The sequence below is a fragment of the Macrobrachium rosenbergii genome, chromosome 31, assembly GCF_040412425.1.
Source record: "Macrobrachium rosenbergii isolate ZJJX-2024 chromosome 31, ASM4041242v1, whole genome shotgun sequence".
Taxonomy (NCBI): domain Eukaryota; kingdom Metazoa; phylum Arthropoda; class Malacostraca; order Decapoda; family Palaemonidae; genus Macrobrachium; species Macrobrachium rosenbergii.
Genome location: NC_089771.1, coordinates 27,878,610 through 27,903,950, shown reverse-complemented (window position 1 = coordinate 27,903,950; position 25,341 = coordinate 27,878,610). Strand labels below are relative to the sequence as shown.

The following is a 25,341-nucleotide window of genomic DNA, read 5'->3' as shown; positions in this document are numbered from 1 at the left end:
ACATTTACAACACAATATGAACGCGATTTTCATTTGTTTACAATGTAGTTTAGTACTGCATGTTTCAATACATTGACACAGATTCATCGTGATTTTCATTCGTCATAACTTCTGAAAGGCATAGTTCCAGTAAGTTGCTGCCACTCCAGATTTTAGTCTTTCCTAGCGGACACCTATCCAAGTACTGACCACACCCAGTGTTACTTCATTTCGCTGATTCAACGACCAGCCATCAAGCTGCTCAAATGAAGGGCAAGGAAATGAGGGAAATGAAGAGGTCATTAGGCCTATAAAAATGAAATAAAAATGTTCATTCGGCCTACAATAACGAAATAAAAATGCTCATTAGGCCTATAATGAAATAAAATTGCTCATTAGGCCTATAATGAAATAAAAATGCTCATTGGGCCTACAAAAATTAAATAAAAATGGTCATTAGGCTTATAATGAAACAAAAATACATGGTTTTGTTAGTGACCAGCAGAATCTATATATGCAGTTGTGTCTATATAACACGACCACACATTCACTATACAAAGCACAGAATCTATATATGCAGTTGTGTCTATATAACATGACCACACATTCACTATACAAAGCATATCATAACATAATTCTTCACAATATAAACACAGAAACAGCTCGTTTAATTCCTCAGATGTGTGTGTGTGTGACAGAGAGAGAGAGAGAGAGAGAGAGAGAGAGAGAGAGAGAGAGAGACTCAGTCACAACTTCGCGTTGTGGGCGAAGCAGCTGTGGGTAGATATGTCAGAAATACGATCGCAGGCAGGATATTTCTTCTCAGGTAACGCTCAGATAGCATTCTACACACACACAAACACACACGGAGAGAGAGAGAGAGAGAGAGAGAGAGAGAGAGAGAGAGAGAGAGAGAGAGAGAGACTACGTAAGCAGATCCTATAATGAGAAATAAATATAAGTTAACAAAAAATCTGGACACGAAGAATACTGCTGAATTTTCTTAACCTATGCAAGAAAATGGATGCAAGAAAATTATTTTCTTTAATGACGGAGCAAAGACAGTAACAAAAAAACGAATGAAAGCTTTTTTGTCGCATGTAACAACGGAAGTTCGGCAATTAACAGGAACAGATGCCGTTATTTCTGCAACTCGTTAATAAGGTCAGGAACGTTCTTCATGAATATGACGCATAACGATGGTTATCTGTTTGTAATTAAGTAATCAATAACTTCGCAAAATAACATACGCCAAAGTAAAGTACCTAAAAAAAATTTCCTCTCAACAAACTGATCCTCTCTTTAATTCTGAATAGCACAAGATATTGGCAGTCATTTCCCTGGAAGCGCCATTCTAACCGTTAAAACGGCTTACGTCTATACGACCTCTTGAGAAAACAAGCAAGACAAGTGCTTCAATAAAACACAGGAAGCCAACAGCAAAAGACGAAGAGCGAGAACATATTTCGGTGGCACAATCATTCAATGTAGGCCAATTGACGATCACTCAAACGAAAGCAAAGATGGCGGGGACTGAATTAGCGTTTATAAGTCTACGTTATTCTGCTGAGACGCTTCATCTGGATTTGAATAGGTAAAAAGAAAAGTAACGCTTTAGCAGAGTACAGATAGGGGGACAGGTTCAGATCGACCTGCTATAGTCCATGCTATGCCTACTAATAATGTCTTGAATGTACGTAGACCCATATACGGACTGTCGTCACATTCACTTCGACATTCACACCAATTGCCGGAATGTGCGCTGATCGGGTGAAGGGGAGGAAGCTAGCGACCGAGCCGCTCTCCAACTCTCAACCCTTTTCCCGGGGCGAGAACTTCTGGCGCCTAGCGTATAGTACAGTGTGTCAGGCAGGAGGCGTTCCGTGCTACTGTTATTGAGAAATGTCTGTTCCACACCAGACCTGTCTGTGAATAAATCATCACTTGTCATGTAAGAATCCTTTGGAAAGTTAACTTAAAAGCAAACTGAAAATTACAAAACTAATAAAGGAAAAACACGATATAATGAACATCAATTTCTTTCCGCTTGTAAAGAACGCACCGCAACAACATTCTCTTCCAATCACTTTCTCTCTTTCCTCGGCCGCAGATGCGACCTTGACCATTACTGAAACCGATGTCCGGCGGCATCTACTTGACCACTATGATCAAAGAATGTATGAATGGGAACAGGAATTGTGAATGAGCCATGGGCTAAGCTGTCAGGTGGCCGAGCCCAGCGCAGATTGCAGCAACTTTCTTCTTGCAATTTTTGCAAGTACGTCTTCTGTTGTGTAGCTTTTGCTGTTTCGTTGCAACTTACGTCTAAATTAATCGAAATCTATTGATAATATTTTATAAAACACATTAAAAACAGATGTGGTGTTGTGGTAGTTTTAATACTCGCAACTGAAAACTCACTATGTGCTGTTTCATACTCGATGATAAAAAAAAAAAAAAAACTCGTTTTATTTCTCCCGGGCATACGCTTCGCTGCGAAATCCGAGCTGACAGTAAATTGCTTCTGGTTCTACAAAACCGAATCGCCTTTGTGAGGTGGATAAACATATTCAAAAGGAAATAGTACGGCTTACTGAGATGTATTCTGCAAAAACATGCTGCTATAGACATTCCGAGGATTTATACTCTGTAAATGGTATTAGATCGCAGTTGCATTGCTAAAGCTTTGTGCTAGTTCATCAGTTCTATTTTGTCTTTTTGCCCTTGGCTGTCTAACATCTCTAGTTTACCTTATTCCATTTTCATTCAATTTTTAATCTTCCACAACCTGTATTAGATTCTACCAATAGAACTTAGCGCTCTTATTAGACAAACTTATAATGATAATGATGATATGCTACTGAGTCTCTAGTTAATACTCATCAAACTAAAATTGTATGTTTATATGCAAGGTGATGGCAGAAATTCAAAGGATATATTTTATTGCTACATTGCCTTTTTTTCTCTCTCACACTTCGATTAATGATGCACAGAATGCTAGTGAATTTAAATATATATGCAACACAGCAATTTAACTTGAAATAAATCCTGAGTGAAGGTTACATCGCAAATGCCATAAAAGAGTCTAAAAGAATCTTTTATATGCAAATAATAGCGTGTTAAGGTTAAATCCAATTTAGCAGACAAAAAAAAAAAAAGCTACATCCGGATACATTCCAATTACCATTTGTAGCAATTACGAACAATAGAAAACGTTATATTGGGGTCATAAAGACGAGACAGAACTTAACCCATGATATAAATGCATTTGGTTACTGACGAAACAGAATCACTTATTCTTTCGAGAACAAATTTGGGATGCAAAAAAAAAAAAAATTACTATGACTTTGAAGATGAAAACTGCCTATTATGAAGTTATTGATCAGCCAGAACTTTTGAAAGTTAAAATACTCAGTAAGATCAATTAGCTCAGAAGTTATTTGTTTATCAGCCAGAACTTCTCGAAGTTAAAATACTTAAATCAATTAACTCAAAAGTTCTTTATTTATTCACCAGACAAAACTTCTGGAATTCATAACACTCAGTAAGATCAATTTACCCAGAAGTTATTACTTACCAATAATGAATATACATCTTTACAACACCTCTTTGTCATTCGTCAGAAACAAGTTAATAACCACAAGATTAAAGTCATCCATTCATTATTCACGAAGCTGAATTCAAAGATGAAATTACAATATCCGACGAAAATACAGTTTGCCGAGAACACCACATGCATAAAAACACACTCATACAGAGAGAGAGAGAGAGAGAGAGAGAGAGAGAGAGAGAGAGAGAGAGAGACAAAGCCATACAAATATAAAAATAAAAGTATTGAATTGTTCTGACTATGCAGTGATTGAGTCAACATTTCTGTATTACTTTTAAGAGTAAATTACGTCATATCTTTATTATTATTATTATTATTATTATTATTATTATTATTATTATTATTATTATAGAGAAGAACGTCACAGATCTGCTATATATATGTGTATATAATATATATATATACATATATATATATATACATACATATATATATATATATACATATGTATATATATATGTAAATATATATATATATATATATATATATATATATATATATATATATATATATATATATAACCCTTTTCCCTTTAGACACAGCTCCAAAAACTGGTCATTCGGCCCTGCAAAACCTGCTACGACCAACCAGCAGTCGACTACCTGCCAGGTACTAAGGTAATTCACTATTTAGTCCAACACAGGCACCATGAATTTTTTTTTGAAATGGGCCTAAATCGTTTCTTCTCACAAAGAGATCAATCTCGTGATTCTCGCTGGCGAAGCCAGGCTTATAAGTACTTGGGTCTCTTGAAAATAAAGAAAAAGGCTGATTCGGGTAATGTTTGGTGTTTTAGATAAATATATAACATTTGTAAACACTTCAATTACTTTTTAAATATTTCTAATAACCTTTCTTTTTTCTATTCGCTCTAAAAACTGGTCAGCTACAGGTGAGAGAAATCCGTATTACTAATTGATAATTCATATCAATAACAGCTTACCCATAAGGGAGCGTTTGGCGGTTGCCCACCTAGAAAACTGTATTCGCCTCACGATGTAACGGACGCCGTAATCAAATATCTGACAGTTTCGCAGAGAGAGAGAGAGAGAGAGAGAGAGAGAGAGAGAGAGAGAGAGAGAGAGAGAGAGAGAGAGAGTAGGTGAGGCGAGATTACCACCTCGAGGCTCTCATGTTTTTTTTTTAATGATTATGTAGCATCCAATTTGACAGTTCTGATCTCTCTCAATTCAAATTCAAATTTTCTCTCTCTCTCTCTCTTTCTCTCTCTCTCCAGTTGCGACCCACACCAGTTGGTAAACAAGTAACAATTCTATTAACTGCTTGGGTCACTTGAGGCATAATGGAATTGTAAGGAAACACATACACATTATTCTTTTCCTCGTCCGAATAGGAGGATCAGAGAGAGAGAGAGAGAGAGAGAGAGAGAGAGAGAGAGAGAGGAGCAGTAAGAGTGTGGGGTTACAATGCAAGGTTAGATATATGTTCGACATGAACGCCTGCCCCTCTCTCTCTCTCTCTCTCTCTCTCTCTCTCTCTCTCTCTCCTCTCTCTCTCTCTCTCTCTCTCTCTCCTGCATGTTTTGAGAAGGTTGAGGCTCCGGAATTGAGGCTCAGAAGAGGGGCTGAGGAGAAGAGGAGGAGGAGGAGGAGGAGGATGAGGAGGAGGAGGAGGAGGATACGGTTCCAGGTTTCAGGTAACGAGCCAGGCAAGCTGGCGACATGCCAGATCAACACAAGCACACAGCATGTAATCAATGAAGTGTCACTATTTCTTCAATAGCAGGCAAGGACATTTGCAGCTGCTGTCACACGCGCGTGCAGCAGTCATCTTTCAAGATGGGTGTGAACAGCAATACATTATTATCTTATAATTAAGCTGGAATAAGCTGGCCAACGAATAGGTTCGAATGACAGGTCGTTTGTTTATTTGTAATAACATTTCAGGGATTCATATTTATATCTTCAAGTCAACAACAAAATAAAAACATCACCAGGTGTCATATAGTAATAAAATTTACTGTGAAACAAAATTTGCTTGTATCGAATACACTTAAATAAAAAAAAAGTGTAAAAGCCAAATTAATTAACAATGAAACACAGACGAAAAAGAAAAGAATAAATCCGTAAGAAAACTAAAGGGAATAAAAAATTAGCTGTAAACAAAAAAAATTATATTTATGATTAAAAATTAAACTGAATCATCAAAGGATTTAAAGAACTTGAACCACGGTGATTAATAGACAGAAAAACAACGAAACAAATCTATAACTGACAAAATGGTTAATATTACGTAACAGCTGTATACATAAAATACAAGAATACACAAAAGGACGGTAATAAGAACTGTCTGAAAGAGATGCTAGTGCAGTATTCTCATAAAGACTGATATATCTGACAACAGGAAGTTGCAATGTTCCTCCATCCTCTTGATAATTTTATAATTTCCTTTTACAACCTTTTACTTCCTTTCATTGTTCGTCAGTTTCGCTTTTGTAACTGTATTCTATTCTGTAATGTATTTCAGTCTTACATAAGTTTCTGTTTACCTGCACATGACTTGTTCTTTTTTTTTAGATCTTAAGATGGGAATATGAAATCCTGAAACGTTGGTGACACCTATGAATTAGAGTGCTAACTTGGTGAAGTTTCTTCTAACCATTTCGTCCTTGTCATATACACAAACACAAAGCACAGTTACAATTGAAGTACGAATGATGAATGATTTTTGGGATACAATGGTGTAGTATAAATGCTAGAATAGGCAAAAGACGGATAAGCATTGCGAGAAGGTTTAATCATGTGGGAAGAATGGAAGACAATTAGTTGGATTAAAGATCTTAAATCGGATGGAAGAGGAGTTGGAACGGAAGGCCTTAAACATCTTTCAAGGAGTCAGAGAATGCTTGAAGATAAAGGTTAGTGGCACAGTGTGGACAAAGTCCATGTTTTGGGAATTGTGTGCATATATATATATACTTATACACACACACACACACACACACATATATATATATATATATATATATATATATATATATATATATTAACTTTATCACATACACAATTGTTCTGTGCATTAGTAAATTACTAAAGGACCCTCATTCAAACTGGATGGTATTTAATGGAGTTTTTATTCAAAAAGTAACTTTTTGAATAAAAACTCCATTAAATACCATCCAGTCAATGAAATAATATATATATATATATGTATATATATATATATATATATATATATATATATATATATATATATATATATCTATATATTATATACATATAAAATAAAGCAGCAACAATAAAATTAATAACAATACTTGCTTTAGAATACTTTCAAAATAATAATAGCAGCAACTCCTGACATTCTCTACATGTGTTTGTGTTTGTGTATGTACAACACACGTATTTACATTCAAAGTGAAACAATTGATATGTATTCCAGTATGACCAAATAACATTTTATCAGTCACTTGTAAAGCTGTTTCAAGTGCTTGTCAGTCCATTAACTCAAAATATATAAAAAAAATAAATAATATATATATATATTGTATATATATACACGTTTATAACCAAATAAATAATCAGTAAAACCTCAACAACTAAACATATCATAATTAACTCATCAAAAAAGTGTCATGAAGTAAAAACGACGAGGTAAGGACCAAACTGAGCTCTCAAGAACACTGAGGAAATACAAGAATTCCAGGTTAAACATATACACGTGCATGAATCCACACACAGGAAGGTTCCTACAATGAACAAGAGAAAGCTGCACCTTATGGAGTTGTCACATTGTTTACCTGCCTTGGGATGTGAATCATGTCTCCTATCATCTGACCTTAACCTAACTTCAGGTGAGGTTTGTGTTAACCTCAGCCTCCTTCTTGGGCCTTCCTCTTCCTTGTCCTTCGCTGACCTCTTACTTCTGTGTGTTAATTTTGCTTTGCAGTGTGTATGTATACTTATATGTATATATATATATACATATATACATATACATTATATAACAAACATACATAAATTTATATACATATATGTATATATTATTACATACATTATATATTATATATATATGTATATTATATATATACATACACAAATAGATATACGTATATACATATACATATACATACATATATATAAGATAAATAAGATCATATATATATATATATATATATATATATATATATATATATATACATATATAATTTTCTTATTTATATCACTTCTTGGAAGGACCATGAAATCACGCTGTTAACAGATGAACTAAAACAACTCGTCACGAAGACACGAGGAAAAGAAACAAATCACACATGCCCTTACCGTCTACGTACGACGCAAGCAGAGGAGGAGAAGCATTCACGCCCACGACTGTCCTTTAACTGGATTCCAGTCACCCAAAGCACCAGGGAGGAAAAAAAATTATATATATATACGTAACACAAGGACGCGGCGTCGACGCTAATCAAATCATTCGCATATTTCGAGAACACAGAACGGTAACTAGACTTTCAATCGAGTAGACAAAAAAATTCGCAAGACGAGGATCGAACAGAATTACTCAGATCGAAGTCGGAACGGGGAAAGGCGAAGGAGTTAGGGGGAGGCAGAAGCGGGAGACTTGACAGCCTGCACCGAACTGAGACGAAGAAGAAGAAGAAGCGACGGGGGAGACTCGGACTTCTAGATAGATGCCACATTCACCGACACAGTTCAACTCGTCCCACGCTTGCTTTTGCTTCCTCCTCCTCCTCTTCCTCTGCTCTCTCGGTATTATACACGATACGCGAGTGTAAACAAACCGTTTCTCAGACTTGAATGTACCCTTGAAACATTTAGAAATGCGCTTTTTTTACAGTGAACATTGACAAATTAGGATTCATTCCCATTTTCTATGGATTTGTATATGAATTTAGGACTATCATACAGTAGGTATGCGACCGCACTGTAAATGCTTTACCGTCAATCGTTTAAAAACAAAGATTTCCACAATGAACACGGGCAAATGAGGATAGTCACGCGTTTTCAATGGATTTTTATATGAATAAAGAACTACAATAGAGCAAAATACGGACGCACTGTGAATGTACTAACAATGGCACTTGCGTGCTCATACATAAACGGACATAACAACCGGGATATAGTTTGAAATGCCTCTCACACACCTGGCGGAATTGTTCCAGCCAATTCCGTCTCATATCTCGTGGAGCCCGTGATGACCTTGGCAACAAATTATGTACTTGGTAATTAGGCAACTATGGTGAGTTGCATCGGGAATGACAAGTAGCAAGCAGCTAAGAGCCTCATCTCGCAAGGTTTGGAAGAGAAAGACCGAGTCCATTTAGGCGAAAAATAAGATGTTTAAACGGTCCGTCGAGCCACCTCTCCTTTATGGAAGCAAAGTGTCAATGCTGAACACATATGCAAATGAGGTGGGATGCTGTTTGGGATGAATAACCATTCATTTGTAAGGCATCCAGGCTGTGAAATTGCCCAAGACTCTACGGAAACCACACGCATATCTAAATGAACACCTCAAATACAAGTCGATCACCGGTATAAAATGATCTCAGAACAAATGCTAAGACTTGTTTTCATCCTACTAAATATCCCACACTTATGTGAGTGTTAAATCCCACGTCTCAAGTTTTACGACCTCTTGGCTAAAGTACGCCACTTAAATTTCATTCTGAATAAATCTAGTGTTACAAGTATCAAGTGCACCAGCTACGTAGCAGGATAATTCATTCATTCGCAGCTGAACAGAAAAGTGTACTCACGTCTGTGGAATATAAATATAAGGCAGGAACCATAGTAGCCGGTACGTTCGGTGGAGGACCCTGGAAATATGAGTGGGCATTACTTGTCAAAATTCTCATGACGTAATACTTAAATACACATAACTAAATATACATTGTCAGTTCAGCTTCAGAAAGAAGTATGTTATTAATGGACAACAATTTACGCTGTTACGAATGGAGATTATGTCAGTGTGTGTGTGTGTGTCAGTGTGTGTGTGTGAGAGAGAGAGAGAGAGAGAGAGAGAGAGAGAGAGAGAGAGAGAGAGAGAGAGAGAGAACCAATGGCTTGCTATCGCAACAAAAAAATCTGTTGCTTGTTACTAACATTTGAGAGCTTAGTCCATAAACTACATGAAGATTTAACATAAGAAAGAAGTAACTATAACCCAGGTATGATAATTTTCCATGAGGGTATGACTCACATATTTCAGTATAAAAGTATACTTTCTTCATACTGTTAGTTTTACGATCAAAGTCATGCTGAATTAGGAACGAAGGCTATTCAAGACAGAGAAACTACTTTTCGTGGGAAGGCCGACGGAATGGGAAACTTTATATATCTACTTCAAGACAAAAGGAACAGTGACATGGATTATTCAATTAATACGTATGTCTACTTCAAGACAAAAGGAATAGTGGCATGGATACAATTATAGCTACTGAAGGCGAACCTCTCTTTATTATTCTAGGCTTACTTCATTTCGATTTGAAAATTTAGTATCGCATCGAAATGAAAGCTGCTAACCATGCGTGTTCGAATGCGTAAATAACTAACACCAACTGCTTTGCATCACTAATTAGTAAAATAAGTGATGTTTTCTCTAATTAATCAATTGACAAGACTCAAGAAAAAAATTTTAAATCCCTCTCAATTTGAAATTTGTTGGAAAGCGTATGACAGTATCAGTTTCAGTTGAAGATCGTGAAAATTTACACTCAACTAAAGACAATACCAGGAAAATAACAAAGCGGTAAAGTGTAATACATAATTACGCCTAAATGATTAACATTTTCAATGAAAGTTCAATGAGAATATTTGTAAAATTTAAGAATGTTAATTTGTTGTTAATCTCGTGGTGCTGTTCTCAAAGACATAAACAAAGGCGATCTTCTTGGGATAATCACAAAATACGTCACGAAAGAACGAGCCTGACCTACTAGGAAATACTTCTTGAAAAATTACAAATGGAAATAGTACGTGTGATTAGCAAAATACCGTACCCTATAAATATATTAGTGAAAAACTTACAAAGCAGGAGCAGGAGTTATGAAAGGAGAGTCTTAGGAAGCAAACAAAAGTAAACATGTCAGATCATTTATAATTCATAATTACGTTAACTTTTTTTGTGACTACATGCCAATACTCCTACAGTACTGCACTTTACTTGTTTGTTGTATATCATTCTGAATCATTCTGATGCAAAACTAGCATACTTTAACGTTTGTAACTTACAACAAGAGTATCTGTTGAAAGCGATATTCCTCTGAATATAAATGCTTTCATAAATACTTCAAATTTATAGCAAATGTTTATAAGACAAATGTATTCTCTGGACCTTGACAAAACCAACCAGTCTTGTCTTCATTGCAGGACAAAATACATCACTAAGATGAATTTGAATAGCTTATCTCAGAGCTAAAACTTCAACATACCAACTAATATCATGACTAACATATGTTTATAGAAATAAGAAGGATTCTCTTTGTTGACAGAACGTTACGTTTGAGTTTATTGTCAATCTAAAAATACACAAAGTTTCAGTTCGCACCTGTATCGAGGTATCTCTTCGAGAAAATGATTTCATTGCCAAACCACCTGACTGTTCCGTACCTGTGTTTTCACTGGCGTGTATTTGTGTGTCGTTGCTCCGTTCTGCTGCTGGCTTTCGGCGGGCTCGGGAGCCCCAGGGGCGGTGACCCCCTTCTGCTGGCGCTCGGACTCGACCTCCTTCTCCGGGCGCTTTTCGACGGCGCTGTTCGTTGTGGCGTTCTTCTCCTGTTTCTGGCTCTGCTTGGAGCCCCTCAGGGAGGTCAGCAACCCACTGAGTCCCCCTCGACTGCCCCTGGTGCCCTCGCTCTTCTGAGGGGCCTCCTGAGGAGTGTGGGCGTTGTGGTACACGTCATACCCGAGGAGTTCCGAATGGCGGACCTGCAGAGCCGTTTCGAAGCTGTGGTCGGAGGCCACGGAGGTTCGATCGGCCAGACGCGGCTCCACCTTCACCCACGACCTGTCCGGCGACGGCGTCCTCTTGAGGCGCGGGCTCAGGCGACGCAGGAGGGCCAGGAGGCCCTTGTGCCTGCGGGTACCCGGCTGGGGCCCTGAGGCCTGCGAGTAAGGGAGGGTGCTCGCTTTGTGGCGGACGGGATGAGGGGCCGCCTTCGTCGTGAGCTTGTCCATGACTGCCAGACTGATGGCCGGACGAGGGGGTCCCGAAGGGGGCGCTAGACTGATGTCCCTGGCGCTGCGGCTGAATCCCCGCCAGAGGCGGTACTTGGGGGCTGTGTGAGGCGGAGTGTTGGTCCTCGGCGGCAGGAGAAGCGACGGCGTGAGCAGTAACGTCAACAAACACCCCTCTGATCTACTGGAAGAGGGGTGATGGGCAGATACGCTGACTCTGTGAAGGTCGTCGCAGGATTTGGTCGACACTGGAGGGCCTGTTGGGAGATTTGGCAGGTCAGTGTGGTGCTAATTGCTATGAATTATTAATTATATTATCGTATATGACCCACACGAAATCATCATACATAATTTAAAATTCTTGAACTTTACAGTGTATAATTTATTTAAAATTTCAGTTAAGTGGAACCTTGTCAAGTATACACACATTTTATAAATAAATATATAAATAAAAATATATATCCAAAAGATTTCCATTTTATACGGATTTAAATTTTTGAATTTTATCTATTTCATTTCAAATTTCAGCTAAGTGGAGCCATGTCAAGTCTTTATACCACCAAAATATTTCTTGTTTATCTAGATTCAAACCTTTGAATTTTATCTTATTTAAAATTTCAGCTAAGGGCAGCCTTCTCAAGTCTATATACCACCAAAAGATTTCCATTTTGTACAGAATCAAATTCTTGAATCTAATAAAACCTTATTTAAAACTTCAGCTAAGTGGAACCCTGTCAAGTCTATATATCAACAAAATGATTATTTTTCTATACAATCAAATCCTTGAATTTTATCTCTCTTCTTTAAAATATCAGCTCAGTAATGCCATGTCAAGTCTATATATCATCAACATATTTGTCTTAAATATAGAAAATCTCATAAACTGTGTTCGGAACTGAATACTGATAAGCAAATTTCGCATCACCATACTATTAACCAGTTTCCCCTGTACACAGAATCAAATCCTTGAATTTAATACAATTTATTTAAAACTGAATTACGTTATATGACCAACAATGTATAACCAAAAATACTTCTTTTTACTTATATTTATTATAACCAAGAATATTTCTTTTTATTTATATTTATATAGCCAACAATATTTCTTCATATTTATATTTATACAACCAACACTACATAACCAACAATACTTCTTTTTATTAATATTTCTATAACCAACAATATATAACAAACAATATTCATTTTTAAATAGAGAAAAACTCATAAATCCTCGTGTTTGGAACTGGAAACTGATAAATATAGTTGGCATTGTTTGTCATTAACTAATATCCCGCAACACCCCGTCTCTTGGGCCAAATAAAATCTTAACATTAGCCAAACGTTTCTGACACTAACACTTTTACAACACAGCAGGCACCGTCCTATTAAACAAACAAACGCACGAACGCTTGTACAACATCAACTACACAAACTCACAACACAGCATTACGGCTCTCACAACACGCAAAATAAGGGAACATAAATCATAATAAATTATAATAAATTGAAAGAGCTGTTAAACCTGGAATCATTTCTTTCTACATTCAATAAAAGAAGGCCCATACAAAACGTTAACGTCATTAAATGAATGAAATGGAAAAAATTATATAATTATCTTGCAACATGTAAGTTTAGGTTATACGAAAATGATATGACCTTACAAACAAACTTAATATAATATAGTTATTATGTACATCCAGACAACATAGTATTTTCTCGTCTATTACGCACAAACACATTTATACATTATATATATATATATATATATATATATATATATAATATATATATATATATATATATATATATATATATATATATATATATATATATATATATATATATTCAGGTAGTATATTTACTTCCATAAGTAAATGAAACATAGCGTTCAATCACTTTTTTTACTCAGAGGGAAGGAAGCTTAATTGGTCTATCAACGAACTTACACAACATACAGTACATTCATGCAAAGCTATGAAATTTTCATTTTCGTGTAAGTATAATTAAGACAACGAATGTCTGTTACATATTCATGTATGTGATATTCGGTACTGTTACTTTCAACTAAGAGTTTTGCTGCCATCAACCACCTATCAAAGTTAAATGACTAAACTGTAATTAACTGCTATGAACATTTCATCAATTACAGCAATCCAGTATTATGTAATTCCTGTAATTACCAGCCCTGTTTCCGATCTGCCAGTCTGCGATATCTTTGTTAGATTCAGTCCATATGGGTTACTTAAATAAGAAGTGATTTGAATTCATAGTAATTAATGGGGCTTAAAGCTGAATGACCGACTGCCCAATTTACTTAATAACTAATTGAAACCCTCACATTATCTTTCTCATTCTCAGAAAGGTTTTCTCAGTTATTAAATAGCTAAGTGAAATCATCATTATCTTTCTAAATCTCACAAAACTTGTCTCCGTTACTTAATATCTAAGTGAAGTCACCATAATCCTTCTCAATCACAGATCTTTTCTCAGTTACTTTAAAGCTAAGTGAAATCATCCTTGTCTTTCTAATACTCGTAAGACTTGACTCAGGCTACTTGCTTGATCATTCCCATGTACCCTCTTGCTTGGGAGCTGTCAACCTTAACAGAACAATCAGATTTCTGGTCCTTTCGACCAACACCTGCCCAAGCAGTCTTCGTAATATTTATTCATAAATAAGAAGTAATATTGAGTTTTAGAGTTACGCCTGAATAAAATTTAACGAAAGAAGTTTTCAGCAATCTACAGAAGAAGAAGAAGAAGAAGAAGAAGAAGAAGAAGAAGAAGAAGAAGAAGAAGAAGAAGAAGAAGAAGAAGAAATACACTGATTTCGACATAATATGATGGCAAAATAATGGTCAGATCGTTAACTTTTTTTTATATTTTGTCGGACACATGAAGAAAAAACAAATCTAACTAACTAACTAAATAAATAAATAAATAGCACGAGGCCTCATGATCACATTTCTCGGACAGTAGTGATTTAAAGTTTGTTCCTGCAGATGGAAGTATGTTTCAGTAAAGAGTTAACACTGCATAAGCAACTATGAAAGGTTCACCCACTATCTAGAGAGGCTTAACTTTCGCGCAGTCCAACAAGCTAAAAATGCATTTAAATAACCTAGACTCGAAAAGAGAAACAACTGGAAGGGAAAGAAAATGAGGAAGACTTCTCGAGTAAGAATTTCATAACTCGTTTCTTTGGGTACAGAAGAGCTTTAAATACACTTTTTGATAAATTGCAGAATAAAAGTCACTTGTTTGGGAAATGTTTTTAAAATTCACTGAAGAGAAGGAACATTTGAAAAAGTGGAAATAACCATTTATATACATATATATAATATATAATATATATATATATATATATATATATATATATATATATATATAGATGCAACAGAAGAATTCCGTGGAAAGCGGAGTGAATAAGGAATAGGTAGACCAGTACTTGAGAAACATTCTTTATTGCGACTAGTTTGAGGTTCTAACACCATCATCAGGCATCTAAAATAAGAAATAAATACAATGAGAGAAAAAAAACACTCATTAAAATGAAATAAAATTAAACATCAGAGACTAACTACCAAGAATTAAAATTGAACAGTACCGTTTAACCTATAAAAGCAAGAGTCAAGAGAGGAATACAAGGCAAATACAAAGATAGTTACAGAAGACAGACACAGAATTAAAAACAAAGCAATTCAACTGACCGTTCATTATTACAGAGTGATGGTTTTCTTTGATGGTATATAATGTTTCAATTGTGGTTAGCTCCACATCACTAGAATGACTGGCTAATATAGAAAAAGAATCTATACTCAGAGGATGGTCATGCTGATGGCAGTGCTCACGAATGGCACTAAATGCTTTTATAGGTTAAACGGTACTGTTCAATTTTAATTCTTGGTAGTTAGTTCTGATGTTTAATTTTATTTCATTTTAATGAGTGTTTTTTTCTTTCATTGTATTTATTTGTTACTTTAGATGCCTGATGATGGGGTGTTAGAACCTCAAACTAGTAGTAATAAAGAATGTTTCTCAAGTACTGGTCTATTGTGGTCTACCTATATATATATATATATATATATATATATATATATATATATATATATATATATATATATATACACACACACACACACATACATATATGAGTATACAAAACTTACTGAAATAAACGTTAATAAATAAGAACAGGACGAAAACAAGTTGTTGACGCTACCTTCTACGGCAGAGCACAGCCTACATATTTCGCTCTAACGTTTGGAAGACTATGTTCATTAAAGGCCTTATACACTCAAGCAACAATGGAGCTGTTTCAGGCTCTCTGTGGGAAGGTCTAAAAAGAAAAAGTCTAAAATAAGCCTTAATCTGCCTGGAATACAGACGAACTCACGGTAGAACTGACGCTAAACCAGTCAGTGAAGTTTATTTTTTCTTTTAAACAGTGGAGAATGTCGACAATATCCATGTCCTTGGCATTGAGCGCAGTTAGCATTGATCAAAGGGCATATATTGAAAGGATTTTGAATAACAGACCACCCACGCTCTCCATTTGTCAACGGACAACAATACACTGCTAGATAAAAAAAAAAGATAAAAGTCAGTCGCCAATTATAAGCCATTGCAATGGAAAAAAAAAAACCTTTCCTACATAAAAATCAGTCTCACAGGCTACGACCATACAAAAATAATTATAAGATACTTTTTAAAAACATCTATCTATATAATCTACGTTATGAGATAAATAACAAATATAGCATGATATTTCACTGTGCTGAACATACCCATATGCTCAATTCAACTCTGCAAAGAGATTTCCTAAAATTATTCCCGTTTACTCTTTAGTTTGGTTACCGCTAAGAAATAGGTGCTTTCTCATTATGCCTTCATAGAAAATGTTAAATTCATGACAAACTTTAATATACAACTATGCTCCTTCGTAACGTGAATATTTGGATGAATCATTAATTTTTTATAGTAAAACTTTTGCATCATAACGCAGACTGGATGCTTTCATTTTAAATATTCACTTAATTTATTTTTAAATGCATTATGCAATAACATTCAGTCTATTAATGTGTTTTAACGTGTGAACATTTTCGGACTAGACTAAATTACAAGCAATATTGTTAACGAGAAACACGACTAGCCTAGGACTGTTAATGCTACCATGCTATTACATCTATGACTGGTAGGCCTATGCAAAAAGATGAAAAACCTAAGAGTTATTTAAAATAGCGACTAGTCCATTGCTACGCTTTGCCATTCACGGGATACCTTCCATAAATAAGATTTTGAAATACAGTCGTTAAAGTCTATTTAAGAGCAAAAAACTTATAAAGAGCAAAATAAACTTATGGCAAAATCAAAATATAAAATTTTAAGGTACAAGTACCTCAATCCATACTGAATTACATGCAATGAAAGGTGAAAATGGTTCCGGGAGCTCGTGTAATTAAAAGTACATTAAATACAAAAGAAGAGAGCTCAAGTAAAGAACAGAGGCAAAAGAACACACAGAGAGAGAGAGAGAGACTCCTGACAGGACAGAGGGGAGAGAGAGAGAGAGACAGAGAGAGAGAGAGAGAGAGAGAGAGAGAGAGAGAGAGTTAAAGGAAACTTATATTAATTGTCGAGTTCTAATCCTGTGCAAGCTTTAATAGTCAAGTTAATGGCGTATTTTGTCTTTATCTTTGGATTTGAGAATAAGTTATTACAAGGACTATTTAATAATAAATTACTGATTCTATGTACAGAAAATCCCAGTCATCAATGTGTTTTAAATAGTCCTTGGATTCATAAGTAAAAAGGTAATACATACACAGTGCTTATCAAAATGCAATTAATGTAAACAAATCCTTAGTATCACGATAAAATATAGCCCTTTAACGGATCCTAACAAAATAGCCTTCTGAACAGATGCACTGGTACGCAGATGCATACTACATAAATGACCTTTTGACGTATGCTAAGCCTTTTGACATCAACAAGCAAAGGTGGACCTTTGATCAAACTTTAGAAGATTGCGTTTTTTTTTATTCACATAATAATGACCACCTGACAAGTGCAAGTAAAATCTCTTGATTTTGACAGAACAAAGGCCTTTGACCAAACAAACAGGAAACAGGTCCTTTGACTAACAACTGTAGAAGAAATACTTGAACCTTCCTGTGTAAACTGTCATTATACCACTCAGTAAGTTATTTATTATCATTATCAAAATAGTTTAATCAGACCACTGAGCTGATAAACGGTTTTTTTTTGTCTTGGTGAGAGACAGAAATGAGCCAACTTTCCGTATAAGTAAGGATGGGAGCTAGTTCAGTCAACGTGAGGGGCTTGGAGAAAATATAGTCAAAGATGGCAGTCTGTAGCAAGGAAACTTTTACTAAAAAAACGTCCTAGGACATTTACATATCAAAGATGGCAGCCTGGGGTAAAGATATTTTTTACTAAAAAGAACGAGGTTGGGACATTTACATGGAAAAATTGCCCTTCGAAACGTAGGTTTAAAAATTGCCCTTCTGAAACGGAAGTTCAAGAATATAATCTGGAGAGATTATCATTTTAAACATTCTTGTCTTTTCTCGTGATTTTACGCGTATTTATTTCATGGAATGGAATGGAATACAAAAATTAGCCCAAAGGCCAAGCGTTGGGGCCTATGAGGTCATTCAATCCTGAAAGGGAAATTAAGGGTAAAAATGTTTTAAAGCTATAACAGGTGGAAAACCTCGGTTGCACTATGAAACAATTGTTAGAAGAGGGTGGAAAGTAGGACAGAAGAAAGAGAATATGAACGGAGGTACAGTGGAAGGAATGAAAGAGGTTGCAGCTTGGAGGCCGAAGGAACGCTGCAAAGAACCTTAAGTAATGCCTACACTGCATCATGTGAGGCGCACTGACGGCACTACACCCATATGGGAAGTATTTCTTTTATGAAATCAAAGGGGAAGATTACATTGCTGTCAGAAGTCAGGATTCCCTTTGATATGAGGTTAACAATTTAGTTTTTTTAAAAAATGAACTTAATAATCTATGCACTCTTACTTCTCTAGAATCTGGAATTCTCCCCCGACCTCTGCTTTTCCCGAACCCTTCAATTTAAATGTGTTTAGGAAACAAGCTTGTCTGTTACCTGTAGAAGATATTCATCAATAATATATTAATTTCTATCCTATTATTATGATAAAGACTAACTAGCAAAACCATGTCTACTTCATCAAAGAATAAAAACATAAGTAGATCACTATTCATCCAATATATACACATACACAAAAGATATAAATACATATATACACACATATATTTACATGTGTTACGCTCATACACACGTGCATGTATTCGTTTTAACTGTTCATGCGTGTATCATAAATTTTCACTGGAAAGGGGTTTTTCACTGGTGCAATTGTTACAACGCTGCAGCAAAGGCGATATTTTCAGAAATGAGATCCCTAGGGATGTCTAGATTCTTATAAGCCAAAAATAAATAAATAAATAAAAACTAATAATAAAAAATTCTTAGAGTGCATAAAATAATAATAATAGTATAATAATAATAGCATAATAATAATAATAATAATAATAATAATAAGAAGAAGAAGAAAGAAGAAGAAGAAAGAAGAAGAAGAAGAAGAAGAAGAAGAAGAAGAAGAAGAAGAAGAAAAAACTTATGACAGTATATATTAAAAATAATAAAATTTTTATGACAGTCTAAAATAATAATAATAATAATAATAATAATAATAATAATAATAATAATAATAATAATAATAATAATAAGATAAAGTATACCAACAGTATACTACATGATTAAATGAAACAATAATACTGATACTGTCCCAGCTGAGAAAATAACAAAATCATTAGACAAAAGGCTGTGATAATGATACAATTATCATTAGCACTGCCATGCTGCCTAAGCCTAAAAATAAATTGCTGCTGGCAGGGCTCTAATTGAGATTTGGGCCCACGATTCAGTCTTTAGGCCTAAAGCCTACAAAAGAAATATATATATACATAGATATATATATATATATATATATATATATATATATATATATATATATATATATATATATATATATTAGACAAGTCTACAACGACAAAACTGGATGATTTTGTAATTGTTCGTAAAAAAAAAGTCATATTAAAAATGAGACATTAGATTTCTGATATGAAAAAAAGTTTCTAATACTTTTAATATTCAAATGTAATATTAAAATAGGACATAGACTTCTAATATTATAAATGCCTAATATTTTTAAATATTACAGTGTGTAATATCGAAAACAGGACACAGATTTCTAATATTTTAATACTTTTCGAATGATATACAAAACGACATCGTAACAAACACTGCAAGTCCGTGAGATACGAAATCGGAAAACGAAGAGAATACGCAAAGAAAAAAAATGCTACAATAAATAAAACCATACTGATAAAAAAAAACTTAAAAGCAAATAATATGCAATAATAAAAACGGAAGAAAAATGGAACAGATCAATGCAGCATACGATATCGGAAATAGACAAAATAAACTGAGAACAGCACACGAGGAATGCACTGAGAAACAACACATAAAGTAATGGCAGCTACAACAACGATGCTCATGCAAGGAACGTTCATGTCATTCAGAGTGATAAATTAAGTTAAAACATAAATAAAACACTCAACAGAAGCATTTTACTAGGCACTGGACGATGCTGTTTACAAATGCCGTAACTTATGATGCTTTTAGATGCTCCAAAATCTAAGAAGAGCATATAGCAAGTACTGAAAGCGTAGAGGAGAGAGGAGAGAGAGAGAGAGAGAGAGAGAGAGAGAGAGAGAGAGAGAGAGGATGATTCGAGATGCAAGCATTGAATCTATATTACGTGTATGTATATATATATATTATGTATCTATATATATATATATATATATATATATATATATATATATATATATATATATATATATATACATATAAATTCAATTTAATTCAGAGATGAATGAGAGAGAGAGAGAGAGAGAGAGAGAGAGAGAGAGAGAGAGAGAGAGAGAGAGAGAGAGATGTAAAGCCATTTAATTGCATAATTCATTAAAGATATATAAATGTGTATATATATTTAATTCTATAATGTAATTCCATTCAAAGATATATAGAGATAGATATATAAATTATAGATATATATATACATATAGGTTTAATTCAGATGAGTCCGCAGCATCATCAAAACACCAGCGCAGCGAGGGGCCTGTGCTTTGCGTTCGCATGAAAAAAAGAACTGCGGGTAGGTAGGTAGATGGGTTGTGTTGGGGGCGTAAGAATCTCACCTGCGTGCGCGTGGGAGCGCAAAGGGGCCCATAGCCGGCAGGGTCTGCGACTTTGGATGTTGGGAAGTAGTGTTGGGGACCCGCATCGAGGGCGGCGCGCCCTGTGGGCACAGGCGGGCGTACGTGGCGCTCCTTTTGAAGTGGGAGAGGTGGAGGGTTAATTACACGTGTTGTGGTGGTGGTGGTGGTGATGGGGATGGAGAGTTGGGGGAAGAGGGAGGAGGGAGGTCAATAACCAATTGGTAAAATGCCCGGAGAAAAGAGGGCAGACAGGAAATGGCTGGTGTCTCCATTCCTTGGATACCGCACAAAAAAAATAGTATATGTACACTGGACAAAATAACTGATTAATTGCATTAAGTTTACAGTCATTGAGCTCACAGGGGAGACTGTGTGTAGGGATAGAAAAATCCATTCAGTGCCATGAGTCATTAGTAATTAGTAAAACTCATCAAGAAGAGTCCGTTTACAGAGAGAGGAATTAAGAATCAAAACAAACAGCTGTCAGAATCATAATATGTACACAGGAAAGCAAAGTAGGGGGGCAATCATCGCGACAACCTGCCACTGGAGAGACTACTGGGTGTACTGTACTGTACTGTGAGAGGAGGCTGGAATTATTTTAGCTAGATCGTGAGTGGACGAACATGATTGCTGAAAAGCTTCCAAAATCATATAACGAGTGCTTATTCAGAACAGTGGTTTAAGGAGGGTGCAGTTATAATAATAATAATAATAATAATAATAATAATAATAATAATAATAATAATAATAAAATAATAATAATAATAATGAAAGAGACAGTCTGTGTCAGACTGAAGCATGCACACGTCAATACAACCTGTGTTGGTTCGACCCTCCTATTATTTATCACCTTAGAGTGTCCCCTCGTCAGTGGACATAAATGAACACATTGTTACCTTAAATGTCCTCTCTCGTCGAGCTGACACACAAGAGGATATAATATTACCTTAGAGTGTCCCTCGTCAGTGGACACAAAATGAACACATTATTACCTTAGGTGTCCCTAGTCGGGCGGACATGCAAATAGACACATTATTAGCTTATTATCTTAGTGTCTCCCCTCGTCATGCGGACACACAAATAGACACACTGAAGCACGCGCACACACACACACACACACAGGAGCTGTAAATCACTTTTAATCGGATTACCTGAATTCCCCGTCTCTCGGGAAATTACGCTAAAGCCCTTTTGCGCTCAATGAGGCTGGGACCTTTTCCCCAGCTCGCATTCGGCCCAAAGTTCCGGCAAGTTTTCTCTTTAGCGGAACGCAGGATGATCTCTTCTCTACGTTTGTTTCGTACAATAAACAAGTGTATGTATGTATGTATTATACAGTATATATATATAATATAAATATACAAGCACACACACATGTATGTAGTGTGTGTGTGTGTATGCTATGTATGTATGTATGTATATATATATATATATATATATAATATATATATATATATATATATATATATACTCTATATATATAAATATAAACAAGACACACACACGTGTGCGTGAGTGTATGTAATGTATGTGTGTGTATATAAAACACACTTGATCAAAATAAAGGAAATCCTACTCGTTCACAAGTTCGTAGAAGACTACAAGCCAGGCACTTCATCTCCGTAAAAGAAAGTTACTTAATCGCCTCTATCACTGAGACATTCTACATTCAGCAGAACTACTTCAGCTGAGAGCGATACAGGAGCAACAGTAATTCTCATTACGGAAACAAAGTGGAAAAAAAGTTTGAATGTGTCTCGAGGACCAATGTACGTTGGGTCTTCTGGTCGTTGTTATCATTAGGTCTCCAGTTGTCTTTCGTTTTGTTACCAAAATATTTTAAAAATTAAATCTAGTTATTTATTTTTTTTTTCAAAAATAGCCCTATCAAATAAGTTTACAACATCATAAATCGTTTGGAGGAATGTCTACATTGGCATAAATTTCTCTTGATTGGGTCTAACCCCTTCTATATTACATAACATGTACTACAGTTTCTTTACTTCTAAATTATGCTCTCCCCTTACTCTGCCGGGCAACAGGCTTTGTTCTATCCCAGCCAACCACAAAATGGATCATATTTATAACAGTAAAAGATACTACCCACCTGACCAGGAAAGTAGGTAAATTATTCGAGATTCCTGTATTGGTAACAGAATTTCTCATGTACTGATAATAACTTTTTTTCACTGTAATTTACGTCTGACTTTTATACATTCAAACTACAATCACACTTCTTAGTTCTCTGCTGTTAAGGCACTGAGTTCACACACATAAATACACAAGTGGTCAACATCACAATTCTCCATTTTACAAAGTCCTTTTTCATTTTCATTATTATTCACTTATTCGATCACATTTATGGTTACGGGGCAACACTGTAATCCTTTGCATCTTACGAAATTCCACAGAAGGAAAAACACTGCTCTAGGATAAATTCTCATTGAATTCTTATAAATTCTCAATGAATTCTTATACTATTTCACTTTTAAAAAAGGCGACCAGCCTTAAGATGGTAAACAGATGCTGCTCTCAATAAGGAAATGCCACTGATAAAACATTTTCCACAAGCGTGTATGAAATATTTATGTTGCAAGTTCCGGGCTGAAATGTTACTAAATGTTATACTACACCACGCACCAAACTCATCATCTGCCTTGTACATCACAAAACCTGGCCAAGACGAACTCTATCAATTACTGCGTCCTGAACGCGACACAGTTACTCCCTGTGACTGATTCACTTATAATCGCTAGGTTGAACATCTGCCCTAATTAGGTGGGAAATTGGTCTTAATTGCAAGTACTTCCCTGTCGCGCAGTTGCGACTGGGGACCCATTACCATGCACGTTGCTTCATGTTTTTTTTATTAAGTTATAATTATCATTTACACTATCTGTTACTTAACTTATTTAATGTGTCTTGTGCTACTGTGTTTAAGACGTAACTAGCTCAGCCCTAAGTATCTGATTCAACATTTTCAAGTCTGAGTTACCAGTCTTTTGTTTGTACTAAGTTATAATTATCATTCACAATATCTGTTACTTAACTTATTTATTGTATCTTGTGCTAATGTGTTTGATATTAACAGGAATAAGACTTCCTAACTCAGCCCTAAGTATCTGATTTAACATTTTCAAGTCTGAGAAACCTGTATATAAATATCTCTGGCAATTTACCTGCCTTGTTCCTCCAATATTTAATCATTCTCAATTAAAAATTGGATTCAGTAAAGGCTTATTTGACGTTTCTAGGTCAGTGGGGCCACTAAGTAACACAGCTTCACTTGCTGTCAATCTTGCCTTTGTCTGAATCTCCCAGTGTATTCGTGGCATTGTTGTTGGTGGTATTCATCAATTAACACTGATTAATCCTTCTTTCTGTATCCTTTGACCTCTTAAGGGTGTGTCTGCACTATGGTAAAACATGTAGGAAACAAGTTCGGAAACTCAGCGGATACAAGTCACAAACAGGTTAAAATACAAATCAACAACCTATTGGTAGTTCTAACTGTTGCTTCATACGATTGTCCAGCGTTTGCCACTGGTTCATTCTAAATTCACAGCCGCTGACTTGTTGTCAACCTGTTTGTGATTATATGCGTTAAGTTATCGCCATGTTTTAACGGCAATGTGGACGCACCCTTAATCTATGACTCTTTTCTGCTGTCGACTTTTCCCACTTCCTTATAAAATTAAACTAAAACAATAAAAAAAAGGAATGACGGAATTCCCGTTTTCTATGCACACGGGGCGAGTGGTAAACTAAGCCAAAGAAAACAATAACAGTTCTATTACCTCTAAAGAGCTGGAACTCATACATATGAAAGCGACACTTTGTATGCAAATGAGACTCAAATGGCTCCCAGTGTTCGTGACCCCTGCTTGCCTAGGAAACACGTCGAGACTGCTTGATGTTTGTCTGGGGGCACATGCTGTTCGTGTGGGCTCTATGCTTCATAAACAAATATGTATGTATGTATGTATGTATGTATGTATGTATGTATGTATGTATGTATGTATGTATGTATATATATTTATAATATATATACAGATAAATATGTATCCATATGTGCTGTGTACATGAAGCGGCACACACACATGGCATGAGTCATATACAAGTACATACATACATACATACATACATATATACACACACAGATGCGATTTCATACTCCTAAGACCATATAAAAACCAGCAGGGTTTCTCAGAGAAGAAGAAGAAGAAGAAGAAGAAGAAGAAGAAGAAG

General features: G+C 35.5%; 1 protein-coding gene across 2 annotated transcripts in view; it reads right to left on the bottom strand.

Annotated features, from left to right (window-relative positions):
* The window catches only part of LOC136855472 (uncharacterized), a 123,698-nt gene extending 99,869 nt beyond the window's left edge, over window positions 1-23,829 (bottom strand). The window contains exons 1-3 of one of the 2 annotated variants that reach the window (XM_067132545.1): window positions 23,201-23,829; window positions 11,182-12,005; window positions 9,330-9,389 (exon numbers count right to left, since the gene is read on the bottom strand). In XM_067132545.1, the coding sequence (XP_066988646.1) occupies window positions 9,330-9,389; window positions 11,182-11,748 (627 nt within the window). In that variant the 5' untranslated portion in view covers window positions 11,749-12,005; window positions 23,201-23,829. Of the gene's footprint in view, window positions 1-9,329; window positions 9,390-11,181; window positions 12,006-18,801; window positions 18,885-23,200 lie in introns of those variants that run through there. The other variant, XM_067132546.1, reaches the window with a different exon arrangement.
* Window positions 23,830-25,341: the final 1,512 nt, after the last annotated feature.